The sequence below is a fragment of the Oryx dammah genome, unplaced genomic scaffold (assembly GCF_014754425.2).
Source record: "Oryx dammah isolate SB20612 unplaced genomic scaffold, SCBI_Odam_1.1 HiC_scaffold_25, whole genome shotgun sequence".
NCBI classification, from domain to species: domain Eukaryota; kingdom Metazoa; phylum Chordata; class Mammalia; order Artiodactyla; family Bovidae; genus Oryx; species Oryx dammah.
The window spans coordinates 74,385,632-74,398,402 of NW_024070209.1; the positions used below are offsets into that span (position 1 = coordinate 74,385,632).

The window sequence follows — 12,771 nt, forward strand, 5'->3', positions numbered from 1 at the left end:
ATAGTGTGGTAGGTATAGGAAAATAGATGAATTCTGTTCTCAGGAAGTTTGGTGTCTAGAAGTAGAAAATAGACCTTCTTAAAAAAAATCAAATGAAGTGTATAGACAAATGTGAATGATGTAAAGAAGATTTAAAGAGCATATTTTAGAAAGGGGACATCTGGGGTCAGAGTCTTTATAGAGTAGGTGAACAAAGGAGAGGTGGCAGTCCCTAACTGGAAGGAATTGGGATATGAGTATGACAGGCTTAATTTTCCTTGGGAGTTTTGCATGGAAGGTGATGTCACTGTGTAGCATCCTTTGATGAGATTGAAGGTATAGTTTGTTTGCTCTGAAACCAGGATTCCAGAGGATCCAGTGGGATAGATTCAGTAGGGAAAGAGCCCAGGAGGGGAAGTCAGTGGATAGGAAGCACACAAAAACATCTTAAGAGAAGGCGATGCTGTTAGCATCCTCCTTGCTTTCTGTTGTGTTGACAGATTGTAGATAATTACTTTTCAGCTCATGTAACAGCTGTTCGAGATTGTCCCCATCTGACTATTGTAATCAACTATCCTTTTTTATATCATAATTTATTAATGACTTGAACTGGATCATTATTTCATTCTTGTTTATTCCATGAGATTGAATCTCTCAACAGCATAGCCTAAGACTACTTTAATCTCGCATGAATATTCAGTGAACATTGAAAATGGTACAGAACTTGAAGAAATTATAATTTGGTATAATATATAAGCTTTTAATTCTTTTAATATTTAATGTCTTTGTGTGTGTGTGTGTATGTGTGTAGGTTAAATGTATCTTTAGAATACAGTACGAAGAGGTCTTGTATATTCAAAGGCCTATTGAAGAGGACAGAAGAAAATTTTTCCAAGAACTGATTCTCAATCAGGCCTCAATGGCTCCACCACGAAGGAAACACACTGGTAAAGTTCCTAAAGTCTTTAGGAAAATGGGGGTGGGGAAGGTGTTGGAGTTAAGAAATATCCTTTCTTGGAGTCATTAAAACAAAACAGTTCTTTGTGGAAGACAGTTTTTCAAGTTTCGTATAACTTTAGATGTACTCATGGAAGTGGCCATTGTGTTTAACTGACTTGAGATTGGAAAGTACAGCCTCATTGTTAAAGCTTTTCTAATGGATGACTGTTAATGAAGTAACCTCTTTATCACTTCAATCCAGATGCTCTAGTAGATTTATGAAACTCAAAAAGTCATAGAAAAAGTCTTTAGTTTTGCTCTGTTTTAGTCATTTTTAGTACTGAGGGCTTGAACTAGCAGGTTGTGAACAACAGATGTTGTGTTGATTGCTTTCTGGGTCATGGTTGTTTTGTTGGGCCTGATTAGAACAATTGCCTTTTCTGGTCCATTTTATTTATTAATTGATTTTTAAAGTATTTATTGAGCACCTGTTTTCTTAAATATATTATGCTAGGCACTTGAAAGTCTGTCATGGCTCTCTTTAAGCATTAGAGTTTTCTTGGCCTTAAGAGGGGCCTCAAAATTATTCAGTTCCCTAATTTAAGAAAGAGCTGCATTCTAAGTTATTCAGTAATTTATCTTCCTAATCTTAAAGGTGGAAAGATTTTTACCACCTAAATCTTAAAGGTGGTAAAAGATAAGATCCTCTTGATTAATCTTTCAGTGTCTTTGAAAAAATAGCAGTCCTGTTTATTAGAAAAAATTTAAGCCTCTTATCTTTTGTTCTATTTTTTGTGTGTTTCTCGTGGCTGTTCTTATGGGATATTTAAATACATTTCCCATTTCTGCCAACTCCTTACTGTTTCATACTTCTTTGTTTTTCATTGGTTATGTTATTAAATACTTCTTTGTTTTTCAGTGGTTATATTATCCAATACTTTAATAAATCTGTGGCCCTTTAGTGGCTCCTTTTCACATTTTTCTCAGTGTTTATAAAATGGACATCTATCAAATGAATATAGCTGTGGAGTTTTCCCCCCAGAAACCTTGGGAAATTCAACATGGAAGTTATACCTTCTGGTTATTGGTTGTTGCCTTCTGTTGATCTAAATAACAGCATTTAAAATATTTTATTATTAAAGTGATTCATTTTAATGAAGTATCTTGCATGTTCCTAGATATATTAAAGTCCTGTAGATCTGAATTTTCTATGTTAAGGATTAACATTATTATTATTATTTTTTTGAGTTGTTCCTCCTGTTGACTTTCATTTTTCATCTTAGGGGCTATTTAGAAATCAGCAAGAATACTTAGAATTTTAATCCTGAGCTTCAGTGTGATACCAGGAAAATCTTTTAAGGAATTAGAGAGCATTATGATTAGGCAAGTTAATACTTTACCTTCTAAGAAGATGTTTTGTTTGTTTTACAGTATATAGTGAATACCATAGATTTTATATATAAAACTTAACACTGGGTTTTCCATCTTCTCTATGTCTTTGGGATTTTTTTAGTTACTGCTCCCCCCACCCCCATGCCCTGCAGGTGCCATTTACTCTCCTAACTGTGTTGTATTAAGAATCTGAGAGTAGGAGACGTGTGTAAAATCAGAAGTGTTTGGGAATGGGAGGGACCAAAGGATTATTACTCGCCTGTTTAACTTTGATGCATATAAAGCAACCTTGTTTTGAGAAACAATCTTTAAATAAATAAAGTTGACTTCAGCAAACCATATACAAGTACTTCACCTGAAGATATTTATGCTGATTTGAAATATTTCTCTTAAAGTTGTATATAAATAATATCCCAAGATCAAATTATTTAAAATTATATCATGTGCCCTTTAAAGATGTCCTGTTGTAAGTTATTTTATAAATAATTCCCTTATGTACTTTTGTTCCCATTCAAATCTTTACCTGCTGGATTTGCATGGTTCATGTATATTTGGAATTCTCTTCTTAAAAGAACATTTCAAGGGAGTGCCAGAAAAATAATTGAGGTAGGTCATGGACCTGCCATGTTGGAATCTTAACATTTTCTTCTACTTTCTTCAGGTCTTTGTGCAATGGAGGTACTTCCACTTGCATTACCTTCTCCACCTCGTCAGTTATCAGAATCAGAGAAAATTCGGATGGAGGACCAAGAGGAAAATACTTTAAGAGAGTTGCGGTTGTTTCTCAGGGATGTAACCAAGAGGCTGGCGACAGATAAACGCTTTAACATCTTCAGCAAACCGGTGGATATTGAAGAGGTCTTGTTTCAGTAGTGTGCAAACAATGAAGTTGAACTGGCTAAAAGAAAAAAATATTGACATCTTTTTTTGGAAGGAAAAAAAGCAAAGGCATGGATGAATATTACCCCTAGCCTGTAAAATTTTAATCCATGTGATAACTACCAGTGTCATCAGCAAACATCTGGTGACTTTGGATGAAATTAGTGACAGTTTGTATATGTCCTCTTAATTAGTACTGATCTTTGCAATCTCTTATTCTTCAACTTAAGAAGAGGATTAAAAGTTACTTTAGTGAATTGTCCATACTAGACTATTTTTATTCCAGGATAAATCCTGCTTTCCAAAAGAATATTGGTATTAATCAGTTAATACCAGTTTCCCTAATTGTGTGTATATCTTACTGAAAGAGGTAGCTAAGAAACCTGAAATCTGTCTTTCATTATTTTGGAAATGCCTCTGACTAAGATGCTATATGAAGTTAAGCACAGCCTATTATTTTTCTCTGTAAGAATTTTCTCTGCTCCCAGTGGAAAATTTCTCACTTTCTATGTGTATTGTTTTGTGTCCTTGTGGGAGCATGATTTGTGATGATGAAAAAAGAAATTTTCCATTTGGAATCTACTATAATACTGTAGAATACATTTTATTTTATTTTATCCTGGGATAATGTAGTGTGTGGATGAACACAATGCAACCTTTACTAGCCTTCTTCTTATAGTTCAGACTCCATGTTTGAACAACTTTGGTGTTTTTATTTTTAATTTTTTATTCTTTTTTTAAAATTTGAATTATGAAGTGGTTCAGAGTTTAATGTTGTGTCCTTGTTGTGAAATCTGTACTCTTGGATCTGAGCAGATTCCTTTGGAACCATTACCTTGTCTATGCCTGGGAGCTAGTGTTATGTTTTTTCCTCTTGGAAAGCCTGAATATATCTATTCTTCCACATCTCCCTTTTGGGGAAGAAAGTGAAGTGAAGTCGCTCAGTCGTGTCCAACTGTTTGCGACCCCATGGGCTGTAGCCTACCAGGCTCCTTTGTACATGGGATTTTCCAAGCAATAGTACTGGAGTAGATTGCCATTTCCTTCTCCAGGAGATCTTCCCGACTCAGGGATCGAACCCAGGTCTCCCGCATTGTAGACAGACGCTTTACCGTCTAAGCCACCAGGGAAGTCCTTGGGGAATAAAGGGACGGTCTAATTTTATTTGTATATTTATCCACAACACATAGTTTGTGCTATTTGATCCTTTCAGCACCACCACAGAGATCATTATTATGTTTGCAGTTGAAGAAACTGAGGCTTGTTGTCAAGTGACACACCAAGAAAAACATTTCTTGAAATTTGAAGCCCATGTTCTTTATATCACAGCTATCTTCCATTTTTTTTCTGCTGGAATGACAAGGCTTGCCTATTTGCTTTTACAATTAATACATATGATTCTATATTTCTGAAGCATAGCTTTTAATCTCATGGTGTTTTCAGAAAATCTTAAAACTATAAGCCACCTTTAAAAGTTGTTAAAAATGTTTATTTCAAATTGGTTATGGGAACGCTGACACTTAATTGGTAAGGACTTGGTCTTTGCCCAGGAAAACATTTTCTGTCTAACCAGAAGAGATTGTCAGATTTCACATGCCATCTGTGATAGAGTAAAAGTTAAATAAATGGTGATAAGGCAGTAGAAGGGGATAGAAAATGTTGGTCAGTTAAAACTTTTATTTTAGAGTTATGTTTTCTCTTTTTCCTCTTTTTTTTCCCCTCCTCAATTTCCTTACTTCTTTGCTTTTAAGGCTGAAAACATAGGAGTCTCTGGGAAGGATAGAGAAAGGAAACTAAAATAATAACATTTAGATAACCTAAAAACACAAAAACTTCTATGAATTTGAAATGTCTAAAAACATTGAATTCCAAAGCAAATTGCAGAGAAAAAAAATGTTTAGAAAATAAGCAGTGAATTTAAAGGTAGACATAGGTGCTGAAATGTTATGGTCTTTAGTAATATAAATTCTTATAGTACAAAGGTTTATAAAATGTCTTCCACATGCACACAATACACATCAAGTGTCAGAGCCAAGAACCCAACTAATACCTTCTGAACTGTTGCTTGTCGAGTAAAGCTCCACTACTCCCCTGTAAGGAGATTGGCTGGCTTGTTAGCTCCTAGAGGATGAAAAATAAATTAAAACATGCACACATACCTACCTAAAATTTTAAAAACATAAAGAATATGTGTATATATATGCTTATATTCTATAGGCATAGGCATATAGGTGTATTTATATATGTAAATATATATTATATATACAAATTTAAAAGGCATCTGTGCTATCTACAGTGAAGAAAACTAGCCTTTAATTTCCTAGAGCAGAAATTACCATATTCTCAGAATTTGGTCCTGGACTGATTAAACATTGCTAAGACTGTGTTTATGTCAGAACTAATTACTTGATTTGAGATTTGCGTTGGGGAAGACAGTCCAGGCACACACACCTGGGAGATGTTGTAGGTTCAGTTCTAGGCCATGGCAGTAAAGTGAATATTGCAATAAAGTGAAGTTATATGAATTCTTTGGTTTCCCAGCGTATCTAAAAGTTATCTTGACACTATGTAATGGCACTGAAGTGAAGTGAAAGTCACTCGGTCGTGTCTGACTCTTGGCGATTCCATGGCAATCTCCAGGCCAGAATACTGGAGTGGGTACCCTTTCCCTTCTCCAGGGGACCTTGAAGTGATAGTTGCTCAGTTGTGCCTGACTTTTCGTGATTCCATGGAATTCTTCAGGCCAGAATACTGGAGTGGGTAGCCTTTCCCTTCTCCAGGGGATCTTCCCAGCCCAGGGATCCAACCCAGGTTTCCCACATTGCAGGCAGATTCTTTACCAGCTAAGCCACAAGGGAAGCCCCAGAATACTGAAGTGGGCAGTCTTATCTCTTCTCCAGCCTATCTGACTCAGGAATTGAACTAGGGTCTCCTGCCTTGCAGGCGGATTCTTTACCAACTGAGCTATCAGGGAAGCCCTAGTAATGGCATTATGTCTACAAAAAAAAAAAAAAAAAATCAATGTACATACTTTAATTGAAAAATGCTTCATTGCTAAAAAATGCTACCCATCATCCGACAATGCAGGGTTGCCACAAACCTTCAGTTTTTAAAAAATGTGGTATCTGCAAAGTGCAATAAAAGGAAGTGCAATAAAACAAGGTATGCCTGTAGATATATAGGTGGAAGAGCTTTCTAATTGGTCACGTGATAAAACAAAATTTAGTGGGCAGTCATGACTAATATCTATATTTTGGGTTATCTCCCAGAAAAATCACACAGAGCAAAATTTATTTTTTGCTTCTAGATTTGCTTATACTTAGGGACAAGGCCAGCAAATCTTCTATTAGTCATAGAAGCAATACCTACTCAAATGTTTGTAATGACTCCAAAGGAGTAGAAAACTCTTTCCATGAAACGATTCACCTTGGAAAACTAAAAAAGAAAAAATGTTTTTGTTTAAAGATTTTAAAGAGATCCACCCAAGAACTTCTCTAATAATATGAAAAAAAATCTGTTTCTTTTTATTTTCCTTTACAATTTTTTTGCTTAGGTAACATTTGTTGATGCTTATTGGGTACTTTTACCCATACATTTTCTTCTACGGTATATCCAAAGGATTAAAAAAAACAAAAGCTGACACAGTTGGTTTCGTATTTCGAGATGAGAAACTCTTCAGAGTTGATTAAATATGACTTGAAACTGAAGCTTTTCATGGAAAGTATGACATAGTATCTTTAGTGGCATAAAGTGCTCTATAATTTTATCCTTATATGTAATTATTTCCTAGATATCTAGATTTAGTTTTAAAATAATTTTGATTTTTGTTTTGTGTTTTTATGAGTAGATTATATGAAATACCAGAAGTAATTTTCATTAAAATACCATGTTTGTTTTAGGTTTCAGATTATCTTGAAGTAATCAAGGAACCAATGGACTTATCAACAGTAATAACTAAAATTGATAAGCATAATTACCTGACTGCTAAGGATTTCCTAAAAGATATTGACCTCATCTGTAGCAATGCTTTGGAGTACAATCCAGATAAGGACCCAGGAGGTAAGAATGCACTGGGCAAGGGTGACTTTGGTGATCAAAGAGAAGACAGTTTAAAATATAAATAAAACCTGCCCCATATTTCAGATAGAAAAATTAGTCTTAATGACATATTAGAAATTTCTTGTTGAAGAACTAAGTATATGCTTAAATATTAAATTTCATTATTAAATTCATTTGTTAAATTACTAAAAAATATATTTAAATTAGAGGATTTTATTATTCTTTAAAATAATTTTTATCAAAGTATAGTTGATTTACAGTGTTGTGTTTAATTTCTGCTGTACAGCAAAATGACTCAGTTGTATATGCATATATTCTTCTTCATATTCTTTTCCATTATGGTTTACCACAGGATATTGAGTATAGTTCCCTGTGTTGTACAGTAGGACCTTATTTTTTTATCCATCCTGTATATGATAGTTTATATTTGCTAATTCATTTATTAAATTATTAGATAATATGTTTAAATTCAAGGATTTTATTATTATGTTCAAGATTTAGTTTCTTGATTTGCTTTTCACTTTTTATACTTAGATTCTAATTTTTTTCAGGTAAGATGGAAAACTGAATAATTGAGAATTTAAGATTGATTTGTTTAGTCTCCATTACCAGTGCTGATAAACACTGGGCATTTTGGATTTCTGGAAATGTATTATAGTTAAGTTTACTAATTAAAAGACCCCTTTGGGTAGATGGACATTATCTGTTCTATAGACTGTGCATATGTTTACATATGCAAACAAACATGAATGTTTTCATAACATCTTATGGAAAACCTAAATGAACTTTTTGGCCAACCTAATATAATTTATTATTTTACTCCTAATCCCACCCTGTACTCAAATCTGTAGTCTCAGTTCTGTTAACGCCTTCGAGGGGAGACCTCCAGGAATAATCTGTAGTTAAACAAGTTGAATTTATTGACACACTGTAATAAAGGAGAATGTGCATCATGGGAAATCATCCAGGATTTGAGCTTGTGTCAAGTGATTTTGAGGCAAATTTAAGGGAGTAGAGCTTTGCAGTGGAATAGATGCTTTTAGGAAGTGGGAGTAATTTGGGGACTAGGTATTTTAAGAACCTGGAACGTAAAAAGAATGGAACCAAACTAAAGTTGTGATTGGTAAAGAAGCAGCATTCATTTTACACAGGATAGGATTATATTTGGTTATTTTTGTAGGGCAGTGTTCATACTTTTGTCCATGTTCAGATCTGATTATGGAGTGGTCTTGTTTTTATCTTGATCCATCATGGTCACAGAGTGGTAGTATTCAGTAAGGTTGTTTATGTTTAATGTAAGGACACCAAGGCCAGTTCCTATCTGGCAGGGGTCATTCTTTTTCTCACTCTGTTAAGAATTCTGTTTTTTCAACAGGTGATATAAAAGTAAGATGCTTTTTATTTTAGAAAATTCACTTAAACTTTCAGTTATCTAAAGATATTTAGAGTATAGTTTCTACTTTATGTCTGTATTTATGGGCAGTGGTTCTTAACTCAGTTCGCTTGTTAGAATGACCTGGATTTCTCATTTCTATGCAAATTGATTATTTCTTGTCTAAATTTAGACCGCAATATTTTAGTTCTAAGTTAAGTGGCAGAATAAAATTTTATATAGCTGCTTTTGGTATCTTACTGCTTTTAATAGTTTTTAAGCTTTGTTTTAGGACATTTATCTCTTGTAGTTTTTGTTGTTTGTTTAGGTTTTATTTTGACTTTTTATTATATATCATTTATGAGGATAAAATTTATGAGGATAAAAATGAAGAAAAAGTAACCTATAACCTATAATCCTGTTACCTAGTATTTTTTTCTTTCTCTTTCTCCCCCTGCCTCCCTTCCCCCCTCCTTTTCTCTCTCTCTTACACATATGCACAAATACTATATATGAAATGCATACATGCATATTTTTACTAAAATGAAAATATAACTTTTGTAAACTTTTATTCATATAATATTTTGTGAAAAGTTTGAGTTAATGTATTTCTACCATGTAATTTTTATCATATGAGTGTATTATAGCTAATACCCTACTGTTGGGCATATTAAAGTTTTTAGCTTTTTTCTCTATTATAATACTGATGAATATAGGATAAATTTTGTGTATGTCCTTAATTATTTACTTAAGATAAATTCCTTAAGGTGAAACTTCTGTATCATAGAGTGTGTAATCTCTTTTAGGGCTTTAAATCTGTGTTGTTAAAGCTTTTTCACAATTAAAAAAATCATCTTCTAGCAGCATCAGGGGCACTTGTTAACCAACATAGCAGTTTTGTGTGACTGAGAGAATCTCCTTTGCAGTGTAGATGGCATCTGTAACAGGGCCACAGTTTGCCTAGTAAAGAATGGGCTGGATGTCAGTCTCCTTTGATTCCCTCGCTGGGTTCTAGGTGAAGGTACAACTGCACAAGTGTCTATATGGTGGCCTTAAGCAGTGTGTGAGAGTACTTGAGCACCTACAGTCTCATCCTGTTAGGTTTTCAAGACATAGAGGTTACTGACATTGTGCAGTAGGTAATGAGACCCTGGGCTTTGGATGTGCACCTAGGCTTTGGTCCCCATTTTATTTCCTAGTTCTTTAGGAAATAAAGTTAAGTCCTCTAACTTTTAGTTTCCTTATCTGCAAATATGGAAAATTACTCTTCTCTTGGGGTAGTTGTAAGGATTACATGAGAAAATATATTAGGCCCTACCTTATGAAATTGACATTTTCATATGGTTCAACTTGAATATGTTAGTCCTTAGCATAGTGCCTGGGATGTGATAAGTGTTCCGTAAAGGTTAGTAGTTCATATTTTTGTTTTTGTTATCATTATTATTTAAACTGTGCCTTAATTTGTCATAATTGTTTCCTTAGTGGGTACCTATACATTTACTTTAGAATGACCCTTTACTGTATTCCCTGGACCACATTTAAAATTGAATTCTATTTTGGAAAAAATCTAAGGACTGCTAGTGATAAATGAATTTGAGTGGTTAGAAAAAGCCAGTAGAAAGGATCAGTCCAGATCCTTTCCCCCTCTTCTGTGTAACTTAATTATAATCACATCAAAATAATACTACTTTCATGAAAGAAGCATTGATTTCTGGTACATAATAACCTTTTATTATAGAATGTAGTTGTATAATCAAAGGATATGGCTCTGTCTCACAGAATTGACATGGTATACTTGTAACTTTATTCCTTTACTGTTTTAAATGCAAAAAGTATCATATAATTCAAAAGCATGATTTTGGCTCTGTTCAGATTTTTTCATATCTTTAGTCAAGAGCCCTGTTTTCTTTCTTAGCAATAGAACAACTTGTTATGTATTAGAAAAACAACCTCAGGGTCTATTGTGTAGCAAGTGGAAATTACATGAATTTTGTATTACTTATACAAGCTCCCATGAGTATTTAAAAGCTTACAGTGCTCTGTTTTACAGAACACTTGGCTGTTTTGGGAAAAAGCTAGCATATACATAGAAGACAAAAGCCAGCATTTTGGAAGCTCTATGTACTGCCTAAGTGTTTACCCGGATTCTCCCTTGAGGATAACGTGGACAAAAATTAAATATGTTAACTAGAAGAATTTTAACTTGTAGGTTCTAAATGTGACCAGGTCAGATATTTGACCCTAATTATTATCTCATAAATATGTGATATGTTTTATGTTTAACTGTTCCCCACTGTTTGTTCTATACTTAATGTGTCCTCTAGCCCTTAAGTGTATTCACATACATACCATCATTTAGCAAATTTTGCTGAAATTTCAACCTTAGTCTTGTAGTATTCTCGAAATCTTCTGTTTTGTACTAGATGCTTAGGAATAAAGCTCACTGATTCACTCTGGTGTTTGGAGCCCTCTATGGGTTATACTTCAGTTAAACTCTTTCACATTTTCTGGTATTATTTGTAAATACCATGTGCTATTACTGAGTTTAGTGTTTAGAATACTGTGATAGTCTTTGCCTCTTAAGATGGAGTAATACATATTGAATAATTACTGTGTGACAGACATTATGCTATATCTTATGACATTAACTTGTTAGCACTTCCTTAGCAAAATGCCACAGACTGCATGGCTTAAACAGCAGACATTGATTTTCTCATAGTTTTAGAGGCTAAAAGTCTAGAATCAAGGTGTCGGCAGATTTGGTTTCTTCTGAAGCCGCTTTCCTTTGCCTTCAGATGGCAACCTTCTTGCTGTGTCCTCAGATGGTCATCTTTTCTCTGTGTCTGTGCACTGCTGGTATTTCGTGTGTGTCTCCAAATTTCCTCTCCTCCTAAGGACCCAAGTCTGATTAGAGTAGGGCCTACTCGTAGGACCTTTTACCTTGATTACTTCTTTAAAGGCTCTACTCCAAATATAGTCACATTCTGGTATATTGGGGAGTACAGTATCAACATGTGAATTTGGGAGAGGAACACAGTTTAACCCATAACAGTTTATGAATATACCACAGTCCTTCCTGATTACTGGTGATTATACTAGATGGTTAAGGTAGCACAGAGGTGGCAGGTTTGAATTTTGTCTTGTGGCAGCAGCAGCTGATGATGATGCAATTTCATCAGGTGTGTATTAGGTACATGTACAGTGTGAGCAGGGCACAGAGGAGAAGACATTACCTGGAGATGAACAGGATTTAAAGGGGCATTCATTTTAGGCATCTCTCAGGCCAGGGCTGCATATCTCCAGCACTGACACAGTTTATATGTAGAAAATGTTTCATAAATGGATGCTCAATAAATGGAGATTCAGTGAGTAGACAAGAGAATGAATTTCCCACCTCTCCACATTCTATTTTTTCAGCCATACCCTCTTTTTCTATACCTTTGTAGACTACTTTTCTTAGCCTAAAAAAAATTTTTTTTGGTCACACCATGCAGCTTGTGGGATCTTAGTTCCCCAGCCAGGGATTAAGCTTAGGTCCTGGATCCTAGCAGTGAAAAGCACCAAGTCCTAACTACTGGACTGCCAGAGAATTCCCCGTGAGTCTTAATTGGTCTTCCAACCTCCATCTTACAATTCCCTTGACCTCTGGTACTGCCTGTATTACTATACTCTTAAATACAAATCAAATCAAATCACTTTCTGTCTGAAAACCACCCAGTGGCCCCTTATCTAGAGAATTAAATCATGTTGTTTCCCTGCTTGGGTTTTTCATTGCTCTTAGGATAAGATCTAAAATCCTTAATGTGGTCAGATGCCCATTTGCCACTTGCTTATTGTGTACTAATCACATAGGCTATGTTTCAGCTTCTAGAAATCTCCAAGATCTTTTTACTTCAGAACTTTTTCACGTGGTATTTTCTGAACCTGTACTGGTTTTTCCCTTTTTCAGTGGCTATCCTAATGCCTGTTTCGAGTCTCACCTTCAGTTCAGTTCAGTCACTCAGTCGTGTACGACTCTGCTACCCCATGAATCGCAGCACGCCAGGCCTACCTGTCATTCACCATCTCCCGGAGTTCACTCAAACTCACGTCCATCGAGTCGGTGATGCCATCCAGACATCTCAACCTCTGTCGTTCCCTTCTCCTCCTGC

The 12,771-nt window shown here is 34.9% G+C and overlaps 1 protein-coding gene across 4 annotated transcripts in view; it reads left to right on the forward strand.

Annotated features, from left to right (window-relative positions):
• ATAD2B (ATPase family AAA domain containing 2B) overlaps positions 1-12,771 on the forward strand; it is a 129,189-nt gene that overhangs the window by 96,332 nt on the left and 20,086 nt on the right. For 2 of the 4 annotated variants that reach the window (XM_040224537.1, XM_040224539.1), the window contains 3 exons: positions 791-926; positions 2,972-3,168; positions 7,089-7,248. In XM_040224537.1, coding sequence (XP_040080471.1) covers positions 791-926; positions 2,972-3,168; positions 7,089-7,248 — 493 coding nt within the window. The remainder of the gene's footprint in view (positions 1-790; positions 927-2,971; positions 3,169-7,088; positions 7,249-12,771) is intronic. The other 2 variants (XM_040224538.1, XM_040224540.1) reach the window with 1 other exon arrangement.